Here is a 27503-nt window from a genome sequence, read left to right as displayed (position 1 = left end):
CATAGGGCTGGACTTGATTGGATTCGCGATGCATGAAGAAAACGGGTTGATGGATGGTGGCATTGGGCAGGATTCGGCACGGTCCGGCTGTCAAGGTTTCGAGAAGCTGATATTTTGCAACCACTGACTGCAGATCCACGCAGCTTTCAACAGTAGGGGCGGGTTTTTTAAATGCTATGAAATTTAAACTGTTCTACATTTTCGTACGAGATGTTCGTTCCGGATTGATTTTTCAGCAACACGGAGACTTAAACGGGGCTCGACCTTACTCATTCTTTGAACAAAAGCAGCCTAAAAAATTTTGATCGCAGAAAACGTACTCAACGGTGGGGGGGATCAGGGTCAGATCTTAACAGCCTGGCGTTCCAATGACACGAGACCGACGCACTTTAACGGAAGAGAGGACAAACAATAGTAGTGACAATAGTGAGAATCCATGTATGCAGCCGATCACGATCTCTTGAGCGTAAACCATGGAATCGCCTGTTCTTAATCATTGTTAGGGACTGCCATCAAATCTCATTTAGCAAAACAAACCAAGGTGTGAAACCAAATGTGTGGTGCGAGCGAATATATCGTGTGTAAATCATGGCGCGAGCCATACGTACGGCCCATGGTTGCACCAGCAGGTAATCCGGAAACGGCTAGTGTCTTCGCTTCCAAAACCTGTCTTGAATGCAACACCCCGTGGTCGTAACCGAGAGAGATTTGGCTTTCAAACTCTGTGGGCGTTTGATCTGGTTTACTATGACCTTTACTCAGCCAAAACACCTTTGGTTTTTGCATCGTTGCTGCCAACAAAACCGGAAATAAATTCCGTTATTGATTTAACCCAGTTCTGAAGCTAGCCTGAAGGCTTTTTCGAGCTGGGATATTATGCCTGTGTTAGGCTGCCTTTTATTCAGCTGCTCAAGCTCTGAGGAGCTACGTTTGCCAGAGCGCTTTACAGTTTAAATAGAGTGTTCCACATTTGCACGGGATTTTGAACTGAAATAGCCATCTTGAAGATAATTTGATGCACTTCAGAGATAAGCTCGTCTTAAGGCCTAAGCCCTTCTGGTTTCTGAGATATACGCCAGCCAAGACGTGCGGACTATTTCGGGAAGACTGTTCCAAGGCCATCCGGGCAGTCATGACATAGTAACGTCATTCAAATCCTGTTATTCTATTAGCCATGTGGTGATCAAGACAAAAAAGCAGTTGTCTAGTCGTTCACATTTGGCGTTCGTGAGCACGATTTCCAGACATAGCGGCCATCAGTCCGCTCTCAAGTAATGTTGTGCAAGGTGCGATGACCTAATCAATGACATATTGAGGAGCATTTTTATTTAACAGAGAAGTGGTGCTGCCTGACGCGGTCTTTTCCACTTAAAACCATACCAATAGCTATAAGTGAGCTTATTTCATTATATCTGTTGGTGGGTTCGATGTATTCAAATGTGGAACATTCATTTCAACGATATCTTTTACCTGATAGTGAGGGAAGCTTTGGTCCACTCACCAGGATTCGAACCTTGTCCATCGAGTGGCGGTCCAGTATGCTCACCATTATACCACAGGGGCCTGCGATCTGTCGGTCCAGTATGCTCACCATTATACCACAGGGGTCTGCGATCTGCCGGTCCGGTATGCCCACCATTATACCACAGGGGCCTGCGATCTGCCCGTCCAGTATGCTCACCAGTATACCACAGGGGCCTGCGATCTGCTGGTCCAGTATGCTCACCATTATACCACAGGGACCTGCGATCTGTCGGTCCAGTATGCTCACCATTATACCACGGGGGCCTGCGATCTGCCGCCTGGTGCTGGTTATGATGCTGTAGATGTCACTGATGGGTAAGTTTACGGTGTCTTTCAGTTTTTGAAAATTAGGTTTGTGTAAGGCTGTTTTTAATTCAACTATTCCAGACTCGATGCCACCATGCTGCAAAGTCCCCGTGAAGCGATCCTGGTTCAGCTGGCATCAGCTGACATGAGCCGAAGGCAAATTTGCGTATCATGGCGTGCAGGGACAGAAAACCCAAACACATCGGAAAATGTTCAAGGGAACACGGTATGCGGGTTGTATATCTGCTTTCATTGCCCGCGCGTCTAAAGCAACGGCATTCAATCTGTCCACGGGCTGGTTAACGGTGGCATCACATTTAATGCATCCACTGGGACCAACATACGGAAACTTTGATGACTGATATCCTCAACACGTTAAACATTCTCACCGAACGGAAACAGCGTTGTCCGTCAGTATGTCCCTTATCAGAGCCGGCTGGCAGTGGCCCTGTTTACATTAGAAAATAAATGGTTGCCAGATTGGAACAAAAGTGTGCCAATGATTGTGATCTCGGTAATTCTCTTGCACAAGTGTGAGAAATCATCCAGATTTGTGCAAGAGTGCGTTTGTGCCTTTTACTTTACAACCAGGCTATGCAGCTGATTGCAATAACTTAAACATCTTGTGTTATATATCTATGTATGGAGAATATGGTAGCTTGGAACGAGCCTGTGCCAAGCTACCATATTCCATATGGTAGCCTAACCGTCCCGGGCTGAACAGCCTCGCTGCCACATAGCCATTTTTATCGGCTTTGATCTTTGAAAGCTCTTCGCTGATTGGTCAGGTTTAGTTTCTGCTGCCAGGAGGATGCTGGAAGCTGCGTGTGTACGAAATTTAAGGCGCAAAAGCACCACGTGTAGGGTGACACCGGCTATTACTTTGCTGCCGTTGGTGTTGTGCGTCGTATTATTGCTATTACTTTGCTGCTGTTGGTGTTGTGTGTCGTATTATTGCTCAAGTTGTAGACGAGAACACGAAATTGGCAATGATTTCCCAGAAAACAGGTAAGGTTTCGATAATAGGTACTTCAGTGCGATAACAAAGCGCTGCACAGCTGTACTCGAGGTACTGATTCCGCGGCGGAAAACACGGCGAAGGTCTCAGCGGCATTCTCCGGACGTGGCGCAGCTCCCTGCCAGCGGGGCCGGGACGAGATGGGGGTCTGGATCGACCCGCCGCCGCGGCAGAGGTCATGCGGCCCAAACCGGGTGCGGCGGGCTGGTCCGGTCACGTGACCACTGCGGAAGGCTCTGCAGCCGGCGGCGCTGTCGATCAGCTGCTTGGTGGGTGGGAGATCAGTTTGCCTACGTTATCTTGCCGCGGGATGATGGGGTACTTACAAAAACGGCGCGCTATCGCTGAAGGAGCGGCGTTGGCCAACGCTTTATTCAGTGATGTTCTACTTGACAGGCACGTGCCAACCAATTATGTTGTACTGCAAACTACCTACTCGCTTCAAATAGCTTTGTTAAGCGAAACTTTTGTAAAATCATTAGTGTTGATAGCGTTCTATTCTCGATAGAGCGCACAAAGACTACTATGAATGCGTGTTTGTCGATGCTCTTTCTCGGTGGTTGACCACGCTCAGAATACCGAGAAAGTGTATTGGCATGTTATTGTCCCGACAGTCTAACGTTTCATTCATTCTGTGCACATCAGTGTACAGAATGCGGGAGATGTTGCAATTATTTCTTACACAAGTTTAGTTATTAGCAGATGGGTGCTATCATCATTTTCTCGCATCGATTGTTTCCCATTTATGTAGCACTCAGGATAATGATACCACAGTTCCTTACATACAGTACAGACATCTGGGACTTCCTATGAATGGTCGCAGACAGAGCAACACAATATTCGGTAGAGACTTATTGCAACGCAGCATTAAAAGAAGACATGACAAGAAATCGCTACTGGGCAGTTCATTGTTGCCATTCTTCAAGCTTTTTCATTCCCTAACGCACATGCATTTGAAGAAACCTACACAAACCATGGGTTACTGCTGAACTTGAACGCCACATGAACAAAAGAGACAGGCTGTTTCAAACAACACGAAAACAAAACACAACTTCACACTGGGAAAGATGGATAGGCTGAAGGAATGCAATAACCGACTTGAACAGACGACTTGAAGACGCACACATACACGAAGAAGTGAACAGACTTCTTAAGTGCAAGAAAATTCATCACTCATATCAAAATGCTTTGATAAAGCGATCGGCAAAAGAGAAAAAGATGTGACACATCCGCCAATTGGGCATGATGAACTGCCAGTGACAGATGCAGAAGACAAAGGGGCCTTACTAAATAGTTTTTTGCGGGACAAGTAACTTTTGATATATGCAACCTACATATTCCACATATTCCTATCAACATTCTTGAACTGCCTCTCCTGGAAAATATTCGTCTGAATGAGATGAAGTACTAAAGATATTAATCTGACCAAACCTAATGAACTTTGAAAGTCCCTACAACATATCCAGCAAATTTGTGAGACTAAAAACGCCCTTGAATTGTCAGCCTCTGGCTGATCTTTTCAACAAAGATCTGCAATTAGGCTTACTATTTCCTAAGATTTGGGAAGTGCGATAAAGGAAAGCTCTATCTCAGATGCCAGAATCGAATCTCTTCATCAACTTCCTTTCCAGGCTTTGAAAGCGTCTGAAGAACGTGGTTTCCAAACGGATTTATTAACATCTGATGGCAAACGAATTGTTATCAGAAACAGAGCGGACTAAGCCAGGGCACTTAGCTCATTTTATTCATAACTTGTATTAGGCTCTAGATGAAAAAATTGCTAAAATTTACATTCACATTTATGCATGTTTTGAAAAAATGTAAGACACAAGCACGTCTTGCAAGCGAAGACACTAATGTTGCATTTCTGGTGACACGTGCGATTGGTTAAGTAATACTTGTTGACAAAAATCAAATTGTAAGAGCAGACAATATCTTATCTACGTCTAAATCGTTAAACTCCGGTTGCCGACAAGAGTCAGTGCCCACACGCATATGTGATACCTTACAACAGCAAAGCTATTGCATAACGTAAATTTAGCACCAACTGATTACGACCAAACTTGCGTGCTTTCGCCAGAAATGCAGCCTCTGTCATTAGTGCTTGACGCTTCGCCGCAGTTACGGAAACATAACAACTATTTGGACTCCTGTGCATTATTTTAGTCATCAGAAAGAAGCAGCTTCTTTTTGGCACTTGCTTGATGTGGCATGACAGGCTCTCAAGGCGACACCGACTTCAGGTAGATTTGTCTCAGGATTTCATCATGTCCACCGATAACGAGATGAGATATGTTTGTGACGACAGTTTTCCGTAGCAATCTCTTCAGCCATGCTGCGTGTTAGTCCTCTACTGTTGCGTTTGTCATTTGTTATCTCCCATCGATGTTGATTAAATTGCCATTCATCGATCGACCCACATGCGCTCACCTGGATATCACCGACAAAGCTTCCGGGGCCCGCTGCATTGATCCTAACGATGGAGACAGTGGGATATGAGCTTTACGCCCGGGATCATAACCCGTCCTTCCCATAAGGAAGTTCGATATGCCATCATATTCATCCCAGCCTCGTCCATCAACGGCCTCGAATACATCGCTGAAGCATTGTCCTGTTTCCTGCTAACTTATTGCTTCGTTTCTTCTTAGGTATTGACCATCCTGCGTACTTTGGAAGCACGGTGATAAGTATCAGGATGCCAAGAGCGCTTGAGAAGCACTCGCCTGCGATATCCTGTATTGAGACTTAGGCTTTTAGGACGTTTATTGCCTGCTTTAAAGGAGTATGCCACCTTGTTGTACTTTTCACTTCTTTTAGATCAGATGCGTTTGATTAGATCAGTAATACTAGGTTTCTCGAAATTCTGCTAAATAGCGTAGAATTTTCATTTGAAGTAGCCGGCCCTGCGGGCGAAATCTCAATGGACTCCCTGCTCAGAGCTATTCCGGTGATGCTTTTCAGTTGTTTTTCTCTTTCCAACGTGTGTTATGAAATATGTTTAACATAATAATTTCTCAAAATGTCGGCGTAACAAACACTACAAAAGTTTGAAACAATTTTTTTTGGGGGAAAGCTGGGCAAATATGAAGCTATTACACTGCGAATCCGACGAAACTTTACCTCATATCTCTGGTTTTCATCTACGGCGTTTACCATAGTGGCTATTTTCGAAGCACACCTTGGCTTTGGGGGCAGAGTATGACATGGTCTATAGCGACACACTGGCTCAAACTTCAACCAGTGCGGTTCTCGGTGACTCGCCCTTGCCGCTCACTGCGCTAATCACGAACGCTCATTTGTACTGATATCATTCATACCAGTGAAGGTGCCACTTTTAAGCGCGCAGGCCCACAATGTGCGGGTTAAACCGGCCCCAAAACGGTACCTCTAACCCAAAACAGATGACCGCGGCCGTCAGCAGATTCCGCCGTCGTCACGACAGCGGCAGAATTAGAGAGTAGACGGCAGTTGTCGCGGTCGCGACGACTGCAGCTGTCGCATATTCGGGATACACTTTGGGGCTACTGAGAAAGAAAGAAGTGTAGCATGGTCATAAAACGTTTACAGCGTAATTTGGACCGAAACATGATGGAAATCTATATTCTTATTATATATTGATGGTGCTTTTGTGGCACCTCCCAGTGCTGTTATTAGACGTAATTGCCCCGGAGGTTTCACCGAGTGTGTTTTTAAAGCATGCCCCAAAGGTTGGGCACTCCCCTTAAGTCTCTCCCATTTGCTGGAGATGAATCTCGGTATTGCTTCATTCGTATCGCGTGCTCGCTTATTAAAAATGGCAGCCATGTCTCGACGCCAACTCTAAATGTTGCTACGGTTGGTTGTTCCAGACCTGTGGTCTGAAAAATTAATGTCTATGCCTGTTGTGGTCATGATGAGATCATCTACGCTACGTGTTTTTGTAACAAAAACCATATTAAACTCGCGCATTACCTTGCAAATTAGAGCAGGCAAAACGGTAAATTTTTCATTGTTTTGGGCTGAAAGATAAGTAATTTTTTATCAATGAGTTTTTTTCAATTAGGGTAATATGCATCTAACCAACGACGAGCAAGTGCGCTCTACATTGTATACATTTATGGGGCCTTTTACTTTGGGTTCCTAAATTGAAGACAAAGTGCAACTTAATGAAATCAGGGCTGTGCCCGCGTCATAAAATGTGCCTGCATGTACGCCGTCGTCTATTCGTATGTAAATATCGGTGTTATGGCCGCTTGTGCAATGACTCTGACGCCTCCCGGACATCATTTGTACACAATATTGGCCAGGCGACATTTTTCACACGACGCGACCCAATAATGATAACATACAAACGCATACAATCAGTTATCCACATTTCTTTTTCAGATTGTCGGTGACCAGTGTCAGTGCATTTTCATTTACCTCTGTTTTCTATTGCAATATGGTATTTATCCGAATCCCAGATAAATGAATCTGTTTTTAAAACTTTTTGCTAAATATCTAATCCTAGCCTTTTGAATGTGTGGATTTCTGGGATCGCGCCTCACACTGAGCAGTGCTTGTTGTGTTAGCACTGAGCCCTACAATCCGATCGCGCAATTCCAAAGCAACAGCTGGATTTGGGAGCAAAAGTTTTACGTGCCGTTATGTCCGGCACGGTCCGTCCCGCCCTTTGACGTCAACTGACCTGCAGCGGGGCTGCCGCCGCCGGCCGCAGGCCATATCTGTCAAGGACAAATAGCGAGCGCCCGAAGCGACTCGAACCCACCCCGCCACGGGTGGATGGATCGGAAGGCAGGCGCTCTAACCAGCTGAGTCATCGGGACGGACCGAATTTTCATAGTCCTAATCGTACTGCAATTTTGTCAGTCAAATAGAATTCTGTACTTGAGCTGGTGTGTGTATAGTACACACACCATGCACATGAGCACGATCATATGGTGTGTGATCGTGCTCACTGGGAGCAGGTGTTTGCAGCCAAGGGGGCGTTGACTTCATATGGCCTCCTCGGCCTCAGCTGCTATCACATCGCTCTGTCACACCACCGGACCGCGCCGACTAGGCCGGCGCCGCCCGGTCTTTCAGGCGGCGCGCGCACGCCCGCGGCTACTTCCCACGCTCCGGCCTTGTGTGAAATGTCGAGAAGCCACGCGGACTCTGTACCTTTCGCAAACAGGTGTGTCAAGAGTGTTGACCGATACAAAGGCCGGAACATGTGCTCAATGTCACACACCCTGTTTTATCAGCAGGCAAAAAGCAAGTGGCGATATTGTAGAACTGCGAGGGTTCTGTCGTATTTTGATTACCGCTGGCTGGGGGCGCACAGCGTGCGGAAAGCATTTGCGGACGTATTGAGGAATTGTCTCCCACCGCGCTAGGATGTAAGGGGAGAGTAGGGAGAGCTGTATCAGTTTTTATGCTGAGATCCATTATACCACAATTAAGGTGGATAGGACCAAGATTATCATGTCTGCAGACATATACAACCTTAACACGCGCTCGGGTCGGGTCAGATTGACCCCCTCCCGAAGGTTTTTTCAGAATGGCTTCCGAACGCCTCGGCGTAGCCGCGCCAAATATTGCGTAGCAGTAGACAATTGAATAGCGGATCGTTGGAGATCAAACATTTAGATGTACTTGTAAGGTCGCTGACCTATGGCAGGTCAAAGTCTGGCCATGGTTTCAGCGAAGGCAATTTCTAGGGAATCGTCCAACCTGATGCAACAACTAAGTGTTAGACGAAGCCATACATCTCTGAGCTGCTTTCTTAGGCAACAAAAATAATGAATGAACAAATTGCGTTGACGTAAGGTCAGATTTGAAGGCCAGACCAAGGTCAAAACCAACCTGCTTTATTACTCTAGGGCTTGCTGTATGGGATAGTTTCTGGTGCTCATTTCAAAATTATTGGTAGCAGAAACCGCATTATAATCTCCCATTGACTTGTTAGAGGTCAGAATAGGTCGATGACCTAAGGTGACCCAGGTCGATATTTTTTAGGAACACACTGCCTAGCGTAATCTTTGTCGCTTATTCAAATGCAAAACTCGTGACAGTCTTGTATGATTTTGGTCGCCATGACCTTCAAAAGGTTAAACAAGGCTATTATCCTTAAATGAGCTTGTGACCTTTTACTTAGAAACAGTTATCTAAGTTTTGGGGGCACTTTAGAGACCAACCTGGGATTTGACCTTGTTTGAACTTATTTGACCTAAAGGTCATGATCTAGGAACCTCAAACTTTGACATAAGCAAGTTTACGTACAGGTTAACACACCCTGTAAATTTGACGTCTCTAGCTTTCTTAGTTCCCGATATCTCAGGGGGGTCAAATTAACCCCCATCCGAGCTAAGGGTATCTAACCGGGCACCCGGGCGTGTGTTAAGCTGCACATTAAGTGGTAAAATCTCGTAGAACACGTGTTCTTTTATAAATGCATTTTGAATGAATCCCTTTCAAATGATACAACCTGCCCACCCTGGCGTAAGTTGTATCAAAGAGCGGGAAAAGCTGCATCGCTGTTTTTTCGCAGCAAATAGGCTGCCTCGTTATCAGGCTAAATGCATCGTCGCCATTGGTGTTTTACCACGAAGTTAGCTGGTGAGCCTTAATGGCGTTGTCTGCCTCTTACGCGAGGAGGAAGGGCGGGCACTGCTGGGAACAGACTACATGCATTACGATTGTCAGGAAAATATGCTCGCCTCCGCTATGCCGCAATTCAACGTGTTTGCGACGTGACAGATTTCTATCCTTTTTATTAGCCAGTGTTTGTCTTACAATTGCTGCCACCTTGGTTTTGGATGCTCAGGTAAGAGTTGTGTACATAGGTCCTGGAAATGTGGACTTATTCCTTAGATAACAAAGACCACGGCAATCATGCCCGTCGATCATCGACAGTGCATCAGTCACTGACATCATTGTCAATAAGTCAGACGATGACATCACTTTCGGAACATCGCTGCCACCATACATGGGATCACCAAGGATGCGGCAGGGATACTTTGCCACTTGCAACTGTGGGATTTATGAGCGACCCTGGTGCGCCAGGTGCTAATCCTCGGATGAAAAATTCAACAGTAATCGATAACCAGGGTCGGTGTTACTCCGAAACAGTTGTGCCGACGTCTGCCACCCGGCTGATGGCGTCATGATTCATAAAATATTCCTCGAAAGTTACCAAAATACCCGAAGGAAGTGAGGATTCCACCGACCTCAACACGCGCCCGGGTGGCCAGTTGGTACCCTTTGCTCGGGCGGGGGCCAATTTGGCCCCTCTGAGATCTCAGGAACTAAGAGAGCTGCAGACAACAAATCCATAGGATGTGTTGGTTTGTACGTGGACTTGCTTAACTCAAATTTTGAGGTACCTAGATTATGATCTTCGGGTTAAATAAGGTCAAACAAGGTCAAAATCCAGGCTGGTTTCCAAAGCGCCCCAGACCTAGATACCTGTTCTAGGTAAAAGGTCGTACGCTCATTTAAGGTCAGTGACCTTGTTTGGACTTTCGAAGGTAATGGTGACCAAAATCATACAAGACCGAATTGGGTTTTGTATTTGAATAAACACAATGGATTACACTAGGCAGTATGTTCCCTAAAATAAAATATTGACCTGGGTCATTTTAGGTAACTGGCCTATTCTGACCTTTAAGAAGTCCAGTGAAGACGTATAATGTGGTTCCTGTTGTCAATAAGCTCGAAATGAGCACCAAAAACTGTCCCATGCGGGAGGCCCTAGAGTAATGAAACAGGGTGGTTTTGGCTTTTGTCTGACCTTCATACCTGATCATAGGTCAATGTAGTTTGTTCACTAAATTGCTCTGTTGCCCAACAAAATATCTCAGGGATGTAAGGCTTCGTCTAACACTCCGTTCTTGCATCAGATTGAACTAGTCCCTAGAAATCGACTTGGCCGAATCCATGGCCTGACTTTGACCTGCCGCAGGTCAGCGACCTTACAAGCTCGGTCTAAATTATTGATATCAAATTATCAGATATCGAATTATCTACAACTGCGAAAATTTGGCGCAGCTACGTCCGTCCATGAAATTTTTAAAAATCTTAGAAGCAAAAAACTGGACGTCAGGTACTTCAGTCTCCACGGGCCGCGCAGCGTCGGCCCAGCGGCTTGAACACTAAGCCGTGGCCAACGGGTGGACAAAAATGATGACGCACTTGAAAGAAATGCCTTTAAGCATTTAAGGACATCAAATCACACTTTTAGAAGGAAGCTCTGGCGTAAACTTCACTGTTACAATGTTTACGTTGATGATAAGAACAGAATGGTCTTTACAGCGCCGTGAAGTGGTACTGGAATCTGGTGATGGAACCGAAAAGGTAAAGGTAGAATCGCTATTCTTTATGCCGCTGTAACTGTCAATCTGCCCAGAGCACATCCTCAAAGTTGAAACGGATGCACCTAGTCTAATCTTGAAAAGGTACGAATTAAGTTTTAAATACTTCAAAACATTATTATTTCACTAAGGTGGTTCTCGCACGCACCGCGCCCGCCGTCTGGTGTTACTTGCTGTGGCCCGTGCGGTTCGGTTTTACGGGAACTGCAGTCAAGACCATCGTTGTCCTTTCTCCCGAAATTTCGGATGTGCAGGCTCAAACCTTTTTATATAATTTGTTTTGCTAATCGACTCTGTAACATAATGAGCGTTCTCAGGCAAACAAAAAAAAGAAGGAAAAATGAGCAGCGTATGGGCTTGTTCGTCTTTAAACTCATTCCAACCCGTCTATTCAAGACTAATGACCCCCCCCCCCATTCTTTCCGGGCAAGGATCCCCTTGGTAGAACACCATGGGGCACATATTATTCTCGGTCAAGGTCTGAAGGACCATCCCGTTCCACCGCGGGTGTCTCCTGGCTGTCATCCTGGCGACATAGGGTGGGATCCCCTGGTCGATCCAGAAGATTTAATGAATGGATACATCAGGCACTGGCCTCCTCATCACATCGGTCTCCTTCCTGACGTGGGAGTTGGCCCCGTATCGACGCAGAAGCGCTCAATGATGCAAGAACATTCCTGATCGCCGCAGGTAGTTCAGTGATTGGACAACAAACCTCAGTTCGGCTTATCGGACCCATGCTGAAACTGCGTTGGTGGGCCCACCGTTCGGTACTGGGGGTTCTGACTGCCACAGGACCCTTACTTTCTGTATCAATGTGAACACTCGCCAAAAGTTGGAATTCTTCTTTTTCATTGCCAGAGGGTCCCGACCAACGCAAGAGGTCCTCTGCCATTCGCGGTGCCGTCTCCGTCCCTGTTGAGCCATGGACCAAAGCAAACCGCGGGCCTAGCCTTATCCCTGCCTGGAAAATGGACCCCAAGAGCTCAGACCGGCACAGAGTCGACTACTCGGTATCGGGGCCACTTGCCGCCACAGGACCCCTGTTGACGCTGTGGCCCCTGACATGCACAGGAGCCCCTCATTGTGTCGGGGACCCTGAACATCGCAAATCGCACGCCCCGGCCGCGTTTCCGCTTAGGAATTGAGTCCTGAGGGCTCAGACGGGCATGAAGCCAACTGTTTGGCTCTGTACTGAGACCCCGTATGTCAAATGGATGGCGAGCCCCAATACGAGGCCCTTATAGGAGCCCTCGGACTGATATTCCTGGTCATAGCACTACGGGTGAGCGGCCGAGCCCAATTCCAACTGGGCCCGTGATCTTTAGTCCCGAAGGGCCCTTCAGACCCCTCTTCGGACCCCTGCAAACACGGCTCGTGGCGACTCGGGTCACTTGCCGACGCAGTACCCCCTGTTAGGCACTCACTTGCCGACACAATACCCCCTGTTAGGCAGTCACTTGCCGACACAGTACCCCCTGTTAGGCACTGTAAGCCCCCGACCGACAACCCCATGGCTTCAGTGACCCCAACTAATGCAGATCGCGGGCTCGGCCTTGCTCGTGCTTTGGAAATGGGTCCCCAGGGCTCAGACCGACACGTGCCGACTGCTCGGTGTTGGTGGTCTCTAGCCGAATTAGAGGCCCACACTGTCTCAGGGGTGTCTAATCGGTGCAAGGAGCTCTCTGACGTGACATGGCAATGGCTCATGATAACTGTCGTGCGCACCGCTGCTCATGCGAATAAAAGAGTGTTTGTGATTCGCCCGGCGGGCAAGGGCCTGTAAGCAAAAAGCGCATTGGTTGAAGTTTGGACAAGTGCGTCACATGGATCATGTAATATTCCCTTTCCCAAAGCCAAAGTGCGCAAGGAAAAACGTCCTTGTGATAAACACCAAAAGGGAGAAATAAGTCTTAGTACAATGTTTCGTTGAATTCACACGATAAAAGCTTGATGTTCGCATGTCTTTTCGCATAAGCAGTGTTTTAAGCTTTCTGAAGATTTATTTTGCAAACTTTTGACAAATTTGTGTTGCTAGCATAACCTAACACACACATTGGATAAATCAAGGTAAATGAAATGCATTACTTTCATGGTGGTGAGCAGGGAGCTCAACGAGATTTTTCCTGGGTAGCGGCTACTCGAAATAAAAATTCTGATTTATTGAGAACGCATCGAGAAAACTGTCATTACTGATCAAATCGCACGCGTCGGATACAACAATGAGTGAAAAGTACAAGGAGGAGGCATATTCCCGTTAACAAACACCAAGAGTGAAGTTTACTTCAGGTTGCGTTCATGCTCGTTGAGTTAGTTTTTAGTTAATAGTTAGGCTTTAGGGGTGCGTCAACCACAGAGGTTAATTGGGTAATATAATTGATGTGTACATCGCACATGTTTCTATTACATTGTTGGCTGTATTGGCAGGTCATGCCATCACTAAAGCGATAATCTTACGAATCTGATGGCGGTTGATGTTTGAGGTGGTGCCCCAGAGTTCAACCGGGCCATTGCTTCCCCCAGGGGCCAGTCCGGACGGGGGCTACTGTGCCATGTCCCCGCTTTGGGCCCCGAAGTGGCCCATAGGCTCCGAAGGGGCCCATAGCCGGTTGAACAGACGCAGTGTTTTTAACAAAGCGCAACAAAACTGGACGTCTTTGGGCTTCCAGTTGGCCAAGAACAGCCGCAAGCAAAAATGGAAGGCCCACGAGTAGACAAAAATTATCCTTCATTGATTGAGAGAGTGGTGATTGGGGGGGGGGGGGGGGAAGGTTCAGGCTTATTACGCTGTCCAGAGGTTGTACGCTGTTTCCCGAGGCCCAGTATGTTCACGTGCAGGATCAATCCGATCGTTAAGGAGCCTTCTACGTTGCCCTTGTTTCCTTTGTATGTGCTCAGAGGGCCCTGAGCTATTGCTGGACCCTTCATGTTAGCGTGCCGGGGCACGCTTGTCAATGAGGGCCCTTCCACGGATTCTTTCCATTCGCCGTAAGGACTTTGTACGCTACAGCCGGAAGCCCCATATGTATACTGCCCGAGTATTCTCGTTTCCTCAGGGTCGTTTAATGTTGGCTTTGGCTAACCCGCCGACACATTCATGATGTGCTCATGGGTCCTCCACATTGGTCTAGGGCCCGTCTAAATTATGTCACTTGTTTAGGGCCCTGCACTCTTGTCTGGGCCCCATCTGCTCACCTCCTTGGACACACTGAATTGTTCAGGGGCTGCGCACATTGGGTCTAGGTATTTGAATGCAGGGCACCACGCCCCTGTCGGGGGCCACCTGACAGCCAGGTAAGATATATTCTTTCTTGCGGGGCCCTCCACACTGGATCTTCGACGTTTCTTACTTCAATGGAGGGCCCTACGCTTTTGTCGCGACCCCTTCCGATAACGTGCTCGGGCACACTCGATCGTTCAGGTCTATCTACATTGGGTCTTTGGTACCAACTGTTTGAATCGAGTATCCTACGCTCTTGTCGGGGGCCATATCTGTTAACTTGCTCGGCCACACTGGAACATTCCTGGGCCCTCCATATTGTGTATTGGGTTTTTCTTATTTGAGTGGATGAGCCTAGGTTCTTGTCGGAGCCCCATCCACCAGCTGTTCGGGCCAATAGTGGATCCAGAGGGGGGAGGGGCACAGAACCATACCCCTTGTGCCCTGAGGGGACCCATAGGCTCCAAAGGAGCTATGATCGGCCGGACGGCCGCAGTTTTCTGACACAAACACGACAAAATTGGTCGTCTTTTGGCCCCCAGCTATCAAGAACAGTCGCAAGAGCAAGTGAAGAGTCCGTAAGCATACAAAGTTAATTCATCGCTGGTTGATGGGGTGGCGATTGGGTGACATTTTGAGGCTCACTAAGTTGCCCAGCAGCATTGCGCTGTTATATGTTCACTTGCTGGGTCAATCCGATCGCTAAGAAGCCTTCCACGTTGCCTTCGGTGTCTTTGCATTCATTCGTAGAACCCTACGCGTCTGTTGGGGCACCATCCGCTAACAGGCCGAGGCACTCCTGGTTGATCAGGGGCCCTCCACAGATTCTTCCCATTCGCCCAGAACGTTCTACACGCTTTTGCCGGGGCGCCGTATACCGGGGTACTCTCAGTTGTTTTGGGTCCCTTCATATAAGTTTCGGGTTCTTTCCACTTGCTCGGAGGGCCTCGTGGTGTTGCTGCGGCTCATATCAGATAACACACCGAGCCACTCGATGCTCAGAGACCCTCTGCATTGATCTAGGGCTTTTTTCTTTTGATCCCGTTGGCAGGGGACCTTTCACTCCTAGCGGGGCCCTGTCTGTTGACCTGCTCGGGTACTTTTGATCGCACGAGGCAATTAATCACGCACACTGGCCTTGGGTAATTCCCCTTTTCTCAGAGGTCACTGTGCTTTGGCTGGGGTTCCTATATGTCAGCCTGCCGGGGCACACCCGATCGTTCAGGAGCCCACCACTTTGGCCTTGCGTTCTTCTCGTTTGCTCTGAGGACCCTATACTTGTTGACGAAAGCCTCTTTCTTGGCCTGACGCGGCACCCAAGATCGCTCAGGCTCCGTAGCCATTGGCCTTGGTGTCTTAGCCTGAGAGAAGCAGCTGGAGATCCTCTGATGAATATTTGCACACAACTGTCAAACACCATTTTATGTGCCGCTGACGTCGTATTGTGTCATTTTCGTTGGTTATCAAGTTTGTGACACTTTTTACACCTGGGTAAAGGGTGTCACAAATTTTCACGTTCTTAACTCATTTTAAATGCTGGGATTTTTGTAATCCTTCATAACAAACAGAGCAAAAACTCTGCATTAGTCATCAGCTATTAAAGATCACATCGACCAGCTGGTTATCTGTAAATAAGCCAGTAATCAAGTTCAGGCTTGATTTTGGTGGCATTTAGCAGCTAGCTTTAACTTTTTTGGCCATGTTTCAGAAAAACTTAGCCTCAGGGTGACAGGATTTACCATTATCTGGAAAAAAATGAATAAGCTCCATGTATGTGCATGCGTAGCAAGTCTAGTTTTTTTGTGGCTACGCGGAGTAAGAGGATTCCCGAATAAAAAATTACATGCCGAGAATCTTAAGATTTAGCAGTCGGAATGCGAGGATTCTTTGAATGGGTCTTAAACCAAAGGAAGACGCTCACAATGTTGCTTGCCACCCCCCCCCCCCCTCGACAAAATCCTGGATCCGCCTTTGGTTCCCCCTCCCTTACCTCCACTACTGGTGTGTGTATCCGAGTTCACCTCTCCGCAACTGTGAATGAGGTCTTGGTTGCCTGCTCTACGTGCGCGGAGCCACGGGAGGAGACGTGTCACTGAAGCTTTACTTCGTCCTTCTCACACGCGCCGCAATGTGGGCCGCATACCTGAGGCTGGTATCTGGGGCCTGGCACCTGAGGTCTGAAGCCTGGTACCTGAGGCCGTATACCTGAGGCTGGTCTCGCCTCCGTCTATTGATGACTTCGCGCGGGCGTGCCGGGGGCGGGGGGGGGGGGGGGAGTACCGCTGGCCATGGCACCGCTCCAAAGGAAATCATCAGCCACAGTGCAACAAATTGCGGAAATACCACCAGCATGCGGAGGGGGGGGGGGGGGGGCACGGGTTAGATTATTATAGTGGTATGAGCCCCATGCTGGGGTGGCTTTTGGAAACGCCTGATTGACTTGACCAAATTGCATTGTGTCCCTCACTGAGAAAGATTCTGCCGTAATTAATGGGAAGATCTTACGACGACTCTTTACCAACTACGCGGGAACTACAACTAGCAGCTATCAACAGCTGACGCCTCACAACTAAAAATGCAGATCCAGAGGGTCGTCAACCGCTCCGCCGTCAGACTTCTTGTGCCTCGAAGCTGCCACCGGCGGCTCGAGTGGCGTGGCGCCAATGACGCGTGCGAAAACCGTCTGATAAGAAGATGTCGCTACAAACGGCACGTGTCTACTTTTTGCGGAAACGCTGGCACTAAGAGTGCTTGTGCAGCATACGAGAGGACGTGACCACATCCCAAGCGTAGATGGTCCGGTTCGTATCGTTAATGGTTCCACAAAAGGGATAAACCGGGAACTTGAACCATCCAGCAGCTGCATTCTGAGGGACACAGAACCCGGAAAGCGGCAACTATAAGTTCGCACCACTGAGGGACGTATCTGACGACCTTTGCAGAGGGTGCACCCCCAGGGACAACAAGTGCAGTGCATGACAGCGGAGCATAATGTCCATTTTCCAGGGGGGAGAGAGCATTGCAGGCGTGGTCTTTTTGTTTGGGATGGCTACGAGAGAGAGGTGGTCACGCTCGCGGAAGGGTTCGGACCACCGGTCCCGCTCGCGGAAAGGTTCGGGCCGCCGGTCCCTCTCGCCGAGGGGTTCGGACCACCGGTCCCGCTCACGGAGAGGCTCGGACCACCGGTTCCGCTCACGGAGAGGCTCGGACCACCGGTACCGCTCGCACAAAGGTTCGGACCATCGGTCCCGCTCGCGGACAGGTTCGGACCACCGGTCCCGCTCGCGAGGGGGGGGGGGGTCGGACTACCTCTCTCCCTCGTGAAGGGGTTCGGACCACCGGTCCCGCTCGCGGAAGAGTTCGGACCACCTCTCCCATAGCCATCCGAAGCAAAGAACCGTTATGTGTAACGCCGGTCGTCCGTCATGCTTAGCTAAGGCCGATCCCATGAGGTGGGTCCGTCATGCTTAGCTAAGGCCGATCCCATGAGGTGAGTCGTCCGTCATGCTTAGCTAAGATCGGTCCCATGAGGTGAGTCGTCCGTCATGCTTAGCTAAGGCCGATCCCATGAGGTGGGTCCGTCATGCTTAGCTAAGGCCGATCCCATGAGGTGGGTCGTCCGTCATGCTTAGCTAAGGTCGATCCCATGAGGTGGGTCGTCCGTCATGCTTAGCTAAGGCCGATCCCATGAGGTGGGTCGTCCGTCATGCTTAGCTAAGGCCGATCCCATGAGGTGAGTCGTCCGTCATGCTTAGCTAAGGCCGATCCCATGAGGTGGGTCGTCCGTAGTGCTTAGCTAAGGTCGATCCCATGAGGTGGGTCGATCGAAGAGGTAGAGCTCTGTTGGATCTGATCGTCACATCGACTGATCCGAACTCAGCTTCTGTGCGGAATGGTGCATTGAAAGAATAGATGAGTTCGAACATTGAGGACGGAGACATTCACGTAACGTTGGTAAATAGGGAGGGGTAAGGTCCAATTTGTAGTGTTGCCGAACTCAACCGGATTTGCGATAACACTCTTCGTGAGGAAAATGTTTCAAGGTTAGGAGGAGAGTGAATCGCGCCCTTCTTTGTTTGGGACGCGTTTCGTTCGCTCAGAGCTTTCACGCCCTGAGGGTTCTGTTGATAACTCTAGATATCCCTCACGGTTCAGGAAATTAGTTTTTGGTTGAAGCGCACATCCAGCTATCTTCAGCAATGTAGCCAGTTGATTGCGTTGCTGAAGTTGGTTTTGAAGTTGATGCTTAACGTAAGCTGTTAATGGGTTTCAGCACGCGCCCGCGTCATCGGTTGAATACTCTTCGCTCAGGTGGTGGGGGTGGGGTGGGGGGTCACTTTGATCCTGTAAGATCTCAAAAACCCAAAGAGCTAGGAACATCAAATTCACAGGGTTGTTTGGCCGGTATGTGAAATCACTTGTGTAAAACTTTAAGGTTGCTAGGTTATTATTTTTGGGTCAAAAAATGTCAAGCAAGGTCAAACTTGAGATTGGGGTATTAAGTGTCCCCGACATCCTTATGCAACCGCCCTCAACCTGGAAACCTGCTTCAAGCAAGAGGTCGGTGGTGTCTAGTTAAGTTCAGTGACATTGTTTGACACTTGGAAGGTCACGGGGATCCAAAATTCCACGAGACTGTTTTGATTTAAGCAACCGACTTAACGTCAAGGATTGCGCTGGGCGGTATGCTTTTCAAAAAAGATGTTTACCTGGGCATTTTAGGTCATAAACGTACTCCGACTTTTGAGCGGTCCGTGGAAGATATCTCTTGCGGTTCCTGTTATTAATAAATCCGAAATAAGTGCTGGAAATTTCCTGCACAGGAGTTTCTCGAGTAAAAAGCAGGTTGGTTTAGACCCTTGTCTTACTTTCTCCCTGACCTTGGGTCATTGGAATTTGTTGTACTCCTACAAAACCGTGTCGTTGCTTAACAAACTATCTCAGGGATGTATGGGTCAGTCCAGCACTCCGTTGTCGCATCATGTTGAGCGATTCTCTGAGAAATTGCATTCGCTGACAGCCACGGCCTGACTTTGACCTGCCATAGATCGGCGACCTTACAAGGTCAATCACAACTACAATCTCAATTTGCCACACCGAAATGTTTGAAATTCATTTCCCCAAAACTACACAAAGTGTGGCGCGGCCACGCTGCACCGTTCGAAAACAAATTCTAGAAAACCTGTTTGGGGGCCAATTAATCGCACCTCCCCCGGGCGCTTTTACGCTTCTTGAGGTCGAAACAGGTGATCATTTATTTGAATGGCAGGTCAGGGATATTGTACACCATTAACATAAGTTGCGCGGTTTTTCCGAATGATCAGCAGCCTGCAGTCTCAAGGTGTTCCTTGTTTTGCGATAGGAAGCCTTCCTGTAGCTCTATGCCTCAAAACAAAGCTCCAATTAACTATCGATGCTCTATCCGCGCATCGTGCGCGTCAAACCAATCGTTGTTCAGCACCGCACTGCTGTCCACCCGGCGGTGGCCCTTCTGACACACACCACTGTTGACCATGACAATGGAATGCACATCGGATTTCGCGATCGAGTATGAAGCCGACACACCGCTTAGATATTTCACCGCCTCCATGTCGCGCCAACCGGCATGACAGGCCGCATGCTGGTGACCAAAAAGTTATCTGTTTTGAGCAGACCAAGCCGTTTTGTCTGCCCAATGGGTCCTGTGAGGCTGTGAACCCCATAATCATGTTCTATAGCCTCAAACCCGTAGCAGTAATTGTGCTTTTGTGAACTTGTAAGAATAACTTAGATGGTAGGGGTAGTCGCCACGTGGGTAGCCTTGAAGAAAATGAGGGCTGGAATGAGGGCGAGATGCGTTTTAATGCCGCACAACAGGACGCATGACCTCGTGACACCGCTAGTCTATTTCTTCATTTGGCGCGGTGTCATGGCGAGATGCTATTTGCTGCCACGTCTGTACTGCTGCTACGTTACATTTTCTGAAGAATAGCCACATAGGACTCAGATTTCTTGAGGTGTGGTATGAGGCGGGGGGGGGGGGGGGGGGGGGGGGATCGAGCACTGGACGTGATTCTCTGACATTAATGCTAGTCACAATTTCGGCCCACTGCCCTGCGGGTCGATTTCTCGACTGGTTGGTCCGTCACGCATGGAGAAGCAGCGCCGTCAGGGTCACATCTGCTGTCGCTGTTGCAGGTGAAGCGGTGGCGAGCGCAGGGCATGGAAGTGCCCATGTGCACCGCTAGACCCGGCTGGCAAACCATCTCGTTTCGCCAACCCAAGTACAAAAAGACGTTCTGCAAAATCGACATAAATCTGGTCGATATTCTCGACATTGATATGCAACGTCAGGTACGTCATGTTCAGTCGTGGATAGCGTGTCACGTTGCTGCGGCGAAGCCCTCTAGTCCCTCTCCACACAGGGAAGGGAGACTGGAGACACTCGTTACCGTTAGTCCCGCAAGTATGTCACCATTGTACTGCTGAGCTTCCTTGCAAGTGTTGTCTTCGCTGATAGTTGTTAAGAATCTCCTTCCACAAGTGCTAGCATGCATTCAGTGGCCTTGCGCGTTATTCGCCTTCCCTGAAGCAGTCCGAGTGGTATCAAGGATAGCATTGGTATCAGAGGTACCTGGCCTCAAATGCTGTACCGCATAGGTTGTGACTGATTGCTCTGTAGCGGTGAGATTTCATCTCCCGCCCCGAGAAGCACAGAACGCTTTTGCCAAAACTGCCATATCATGGTCGCTGCCCTCCTACGTCACGCAGCATGGAACCACGCGAGCCAAGCATCCACTGCACATTCCTGACCCCTTCACCGCAACGTGATGCTTGTACCACATCCTCTGCTTCCGCGCCCGGACGCCGAATAAACATTGCCACAGCCAGTGCGGCCGGCCGGTGGAGTAAACAAACGCCCGGCTGGTGATCCCAGGTGGTGCGGCTGGAGCCGATGGTCACCATGGGTCAGCTGACGGCCACGCTCAACCCGCTGGGCTGGACGCTGCCCATCATACCCGAGATGGATGACCTCACCGTCGGTATGTGACGTCACTGCCGCGCACGTCCAGCTCATGACGTAACGTCACTGCCGCGCACATCAGCCGACAATGCGACTTCCCTGCCGCGCACGTCCAGCTCGTGATGGGACGTCACTGCTCCTCTCGTCACCCCATGACGTGCCGTTGTCACCGCTCTACCTCCCCTTACGATGTGACGTCACTGCTCACCTCGTCACCCCATGACGTACCGTCACTACCGCTCTACCTCCCTCTTACGTTATGACGTCACTGTCGCGCCATGTCACCACTAATGACGGGACCGACTAGTAGCTATTATTTTGGAATAACCATTGTGGTTGGGAACTGGTGCAGTCGTTTCATGACGGTGCCTGACGAGGTTGGCTGAGGGCAAGCGACTTGTCTTCATGAGCCTGTTTAGATAGCGTGACAGGCAATTGTCCGTGGCTTTATGACCACTTCACCGCAAAGAAAAGATGTTGGGAAGGTGGGAGCAATCTGACTGGGGATCAGAACCCCCACTTGGGTCCTTGTGCGAATGCACTGCGCAATTACATCAGCTTAAGCCACAGGCATAACTTTTTGTCAGCGGTCCTGTAGGCTTCTCGTAGTTTTATCCCAGGCATGCTCCAAAAAGGCGGCACCTCTTTTTCTCCGCCTCTCACTTGTTCTAATATTCTCTCTCTTTATTTCTGCAGCTGTACATCCAGTTGATAGCACTAGTTTCGCCCATAGTTTGACGGCCGCCCTTTTGGCCGTTCCATCATCCCTTTAGTCTGTGTGACGCATTCAAGGAGCACATGTGCTGCTTGCTTAGCCATTAAGAGATGTTTGGGCAGGTGTCTTGCCCCTTATGCCGAGCCTTTCGGCGGCACAACGGAGGCTGACATAACTCCTCTACGTTTCCAGGCGGCCTGGTGATGGGTACAGGTGTAGAGTCGTCGTCACATCGCTACGGTTTGTTGCAGCACATCTGTTTGTCCCTAGAAATGGTGCTCTCTAACGGCTCCGTCATCACCTGCTCAAAGGTCAGAACCAGCTACTAATGCCCCTTTGTCTCCCTCCGTCCCTCCCCTTTCCTGTTTCAGTCAGTCTCCAGCCTACTCTGGCTATCTGACCGCACTGTCCTTAAATGTATGTCTCTTACACTATTCTCTTTTCCGCTCCTTCCAGCCGCCCCACGGATTTTCTCGCCTTCCATCTCTCTGCCTCCGCCGAACCATATCATTTCCTATTAAAAGAGTCGCTAAAAGACTAGAAGGTACACTTAAATGTCTGCCCTCAGCTAACCACTAGCGTGCCATTTGTTTGACGGGCGGCGACGAGCGACGCCCGCTGTCATCCGTCACCACCACAGGACGAGAACACCGTCCTCTCCCACGGCCACCGGCCTCTGCCGCAGGACGAGAACGCCGACCTGTTCTACGCGGCGTTCTGGTCGTACGGCACGCTCGGCTTCCTGACGGCGGTCGAGGTGCGGATCGTGCCGGCGCAGCCGTTCGTGCGGCTGCGGTACCGTCCGACGACCTCGCGCGCCGAGCTGACGGCCCTGCTGAGCCGCGAGTGTGGCGGCCAGCACCAGTTCGTCGAGACGCTGCTCTTCGACCGCGACCGCGCCGTCGTCATGACGGGCGACTTCGTCAGCAGCGCCGAGCCGGACAAGGTCAGCCGTGCGCAGACCTGGGCGGCTGCCTGGGTCATGTGCGTGAGGTCCTCTGTGTCACGGGTCAGAGGCGAGCAGACCTGGACGGCTGACCGGGTCATGCGCGTGTCAGGAGCGAGCAGATCTGGGTAGCTGACTGGGTCATGTGCGTATCAGGAGCGAACAGACCTGGACGGCTAACTGGGTCATGCGCGTGAGGTACTCTGCGTCACGGGTCAGAGGCGAGCAGACCTGGGCGGCTGACTGGGTCATGCGCGTGTCAGGAGCGAGCAGATCTGGGTAGCTGACTGGGTCATGTGCGTATCAGGAGCGAACAGACCTGGACGGCTAACTGGGTCATGCGCGTGAGGTCCTCTGCGTCACGGGTCAGAGGCGAGCAGACCTGGGCGGCTGACTGGGTCATGCGCGTGTCAGGAGCGAGCAGATCTGGGTAGCTGACTGGGTCATGTGCGTATCAGGAGCGAACAGACCTGGACGGCTAACTGGGTCATGCGCGTGTCAGGAGCGAGCAGATCTGGGTAGCTGACTGGGTCATGTGCGTGAGGTCCTCTACATTACGGCTCAGGAGCGAGCAGACCTGTGTAGCAGGCAAGGTCTGGGGCTTGTGGTCCTCTGCATCGGGTAAGGTAAGAGTCAAAGTTTTACAAAAGTACTGAGGCGAGGCACTAGTGTCAAGGATAGAATAACTGTACGTGTTATCGTCCTGGCCTGGTGTGTCTCCTCTTGTCTGGTGTGTTGGTGAGTGGTGTGTGTTGGTATGAACTGGCCGAAACGTTGTGTGCACACTAATGCACCAGACGATTATGATTCGAACAATTATTCCACCCGTGAAGGTGCGGCCGCGCCGGCGGCCATGAAGAGCTGGGCGGCTCCTGACAAGGTGAGACAGCGAGCAGTCCCCTGCACCAGACAAGGTCAGGGCAAGGCCATTCTGTGGATCTGCCGACCGGCGAAGGTCACGCCTCGCGGTTCTGCAGCTGGCGCTTCCGTTTGCCAGGGAGGCCAACAGCTTGACACGTGGGGTGTTATGCAACACGATGATAATTCACCTTTGCATCGGGCGGCTGGGTGACGTCCGCGCCGAGGCGGGCTGGTCCCCGGACCACCAGCCGGCCGCGGCCCCGGCGGCCCGGTGCGGCCCCCTGCGGCGTCCGGGCGCAGGAGCGGCACCGCCAGCGGTAGGCCGGTCCGGCTCCGTCGGTGCCGGGCCGGGAGCCGCCGGCCGACAGCGGCCAGCCGGAGGCGAGATCGATAAGGGAGACCCCGGGACGCCGGCTCCAGGAATTAGCCGACCCGGGACCAGCATGATGAGTCGTCGGGCCGCCGCCGGCTCCGTATTGACTAGCCACTGCCGCTGCTGCTCCCCAGGTGAACGCCATCGGCATGTGGTACAAGCCGTGGTTCTTCAAGCACGTGGAAGGCTTCCTAGAGCGTGGCCAGGGCTGCGAATACGTGCCGCTGCGCGACTATTACCACCGGCACACGCGCTCCATCTTCTGGGAGATCCAGGCACGTGAGCTTTCCGGGCCTCTCCTGGGGTGGCTGCTTCGCAGTGCCAGTGGGTGGGAGTGGGGAGCGAGCGAAAAGGACGATCGGTATCTCGTCAAGTATGGTGCGTATTTTTGCCAGCCGCCTTGCATTGCTGTATTGCATTAATCGAATGGTCCGTACTTTATACCGCCTAGCCGATACGCATTTCGATTTTAAAGGCGCTTGGACCCGACCGGAGCAGGACGCTTCTGCTCATTTAAAATGTATTGTAGTACACCGCTTACCTTTAAAAACAATAGAGCATCTAGCATTTTCTAGATCAACGTTATGGTGGTGCAGATTCAATCGGTGGACATATCTCAGCTTAGTGGGCTTCAGGATTTCCCCGTTACGCGGAACACCTTGGTAAATCATCGCTGATTAGCTGAACCCATGTACAGGATATCATACCATTCGGAAACAACGCGGCGTTCCGCTGGATCTGCGGCTGGATGGTGCCGCCGAAGGTGTCGCTGCTCAAGCTGACTCAAGGCCAGACCATCAAGGAGCTGTACGAAAAGAACCACTTTATCCAGGATATGCTGGTGCCCCTCGACAAGCTGGATAAGGCACTGGACGTATTCCACAAGGAGGTCAAGGTAAACGCTGAGTTCAGCCTCCCGCAGCGGTGGAGCAAGGTCGTCTGGTACTGGTTTATTGCGACTCAACTTTCTGCGAATCGACTCCGACTCCGATCTAGCTGCCTCTAAGTAGTCGTGTACATACCAGCCGGATCCAGCCTCCTCAAGCACCCGATAACAAAGGGCTCGACGCCCAGCCCCGTTGCTGAAGACCAAGCAGCTGATGTGGCCATGTATTCGGCCTGGGCATGCACAGGCTTCAGCTATTTGTGACGCCAGCTCGTCACGGACACGCGCGCAGCATTAACAAACTGGACTGACTGGGTAGTGGGTGGACTCGGCTGGTGGTCAAATGCGTCACTATCAGCAACCCTTTCAGCACCGCCATCTACCAGTCGGTGTGCAACAATAGAATGCCATCCATAAGGTTGTCAGTTGTCATCGATGAGCGCGCATGGCTGATGATAGACTTCAACGCCGAGAACAGCCTCTCAACATTGACTTGGGTCACACGCAGCGCAGTGAGCTTTCGGGCAGGATCATCCCTGCTCGGGAAAGATGGGGCTGGCGGCTTCTTAACCCTGGCCCGCTGCAACTGCCGCACGGTCTCAAGACCCACCTCAAGCGGCGACGGGCGTCACCGTCTGTCCAGTTGTCGACGTTGCTGTAGGCTATCCAAGACTAGTTTCATTTCGTTGGCGTGCGTGCCGCTCTCTCTGCCACGGATGTCCTTCTTCTGCAGCTCGCCTGTTGACAAGACTGTCTTGCCGGCAGCGGTGGCCAGGCATGTTCAGCGGCGTTGAGGTTTCTCGTCTGGGAGCAGCTGGTATTGCAGGTTCACGAACAGGGGGACGTTTGAAGGACTGACGCGTTTTAAACTTGTCTCACGGCCACACTTATATTCATAAAACTGATGCGCCCTAAGGGACATCAACGATCTGTTTCTCCGCATGTCGTCCTTGCCACCATACAACCACACTGCACACCCAGCACGCGCTCAACACGCGCGCCTTCATTGGGATGCACAACTCGGCCCTCAACTCCGTGGAATGTGCCTCCTTCCCGCATGTTTCTGCTGTGATCTACCTTCCGATTTGCGTGATTGCCTTATTCATTTGTGTGACGCGACAGGGCTTGCCCTGATGCACAAGAGCTTTGAGATTACATCAAAGCGAAAAAACTAAGGCTACCTGTGAGTTGTTCTTTGCGAGATCAACCTATGTTATTGGATAAACTGATATGGTATTCAGTGTATTATATAAGCTGATTCGATAAGCTTTTTGATTAACTGTGCTGTTGATAAACCATACATGACAAACTATGTTATCAGGTAAACTGATTGCATAAGCTTTTTATGTAACATATGATGTTTTTGAGCGGTCCGTGTTAGCTTTAACGTGTTGCTTAAATTTACGTTGAGTCAAAACCTCTGATTTGAACGCGAAGCGAAGTGTACCATTTTAGTTCGAAAAACGTTGTCGCATAGCATCCTGACGGGGTCAAAACTATTAGATAGTAGCAAGACAGACATTCACATTTCTTCATCTAGTGTATAAAACATTTTTATCAACGCTTCAATTTTTGTCTCCCACACTAAGCCTCATTACAATGAATGAGATAGCTCTACGACCGTCTTCATCCTCCGTTCCCATCCGTACGTCACGCTCAATCTTTGCGGAAGATGTAGTCTTGTGGTGCACGCACCTCTTCATGGATCGTCCACGGTCTGGACGATATCGCTGCCTGGAGCCAGCGCTGAGCGTTTCCCGTCTCCGCCCCAAAATCCTAATCCGTTGTCTCGCATGAAGCAGTCGCCCTATGACCCATCTTATTTCACCACTCGTCTTCAAGGACGGCGATTTTCCCTGGCATCGCTCTTGATTGTGGCCTTTAATTTCACATCCACGCCCGTCGCAAGTAGACAAAGGCGACAAAACAATTCAACATTGTTCGTGCTGTCCTTACACGTTATCGTGAGGCGACCAACACGCTCTCCTTCACATGTACACAGGTTCGATGCGACCAGCCTTGAGCGTAATGTTTCTATCTTTTCTTATCTGGATCCTTCTCATCGGCGGAAGCTTTACATGATTCAGAACGCAGCTCTCCGATCTATCCCGGTTGCGTGGCATGGGTTTCCAGTGATCGCTCTCCACGCAGATGCTCACTGTGAGACCCTGACTATTCACACTCCTCTCGCTCTCTTCGAGCATTATTTTCGAACTCAGTCCGTCCGTGACCATCCTCAGGTTATCCAGCCTCTAACCATCCTCAGGTTATCCAGCCCCTAACCATCCTCAGGTTATCCAGCCTCTAATCATCCTCAG

The 27503-nt window shown here is 50.1% G+C and overlaps 1 protein-coding gene across 2 annotated transcripts in view; it reads left to right on the top strand.

The window, feature by feature from the left end:
• LOC119112376 (delta(24)-sterol reductase) overlaps nt 1-27503 on the top strand; it is a 35214-nt gene that overhangs the window by 1860 nt on the left and 5851 nt on the right. Inside the window, exons 1-7 of one of the 2 annotated variants that reach the window (XM_037236540.1) lie at nt 2800-2838; nt 20579-20734; nt 21318-21423; nt 22312-22430; nt 22805-23065; nt 24434-24574; nt 24997-25194. In XM_037236540.1, coding sequence (XP_037092435.1) covers nt 20603-20734; nt 21318-21423; nt 22312-22430; nt 22805-23065; nt 24434-24574; nt 24997-25194 — 957 coding nt within the window. In that variant the 5' untranslated portion in view covers nt 2800-2838; nt 20579-20602. Of the gene's footprint in view, nt 1-2799; nt 2839-20578; nt 20735-21317; nt 21424-22311; nt 22431-22804; nt 23066-24433; nt 24575-24996; nt 25195-27503 lie in introns of those variants that run through there. The other variant, XM_037236539.1, reaches the window with a different exon arrangement.

The sequence above is a fragment of the Pollicipes pollicipes genome, unplaced genomic scaffold (assembly GCF_011947565.3).
Source record: "Pollicipes pollicipes isolate AB1234 unplaced genomic scaffold, Ppol_2.1 Scaffold_7261;HRSCAF=8764_pilon_pilon_pilon, whole genome shotgun sequence".
Classification (NCBI taxonomy): domain Eukaryota; kingdom Metazoa; phylum Arthropoda; class Thecostraca; order Pollicipedomorpha; family Pollicipedidae; genus Pollicipes; species Pollicipes pollicipes.
The sequence above is the reverse complement of the archived record's forward strand: the minus strand, read 5'-3'. Positions and strand labels throughout refer to the sequence as shown.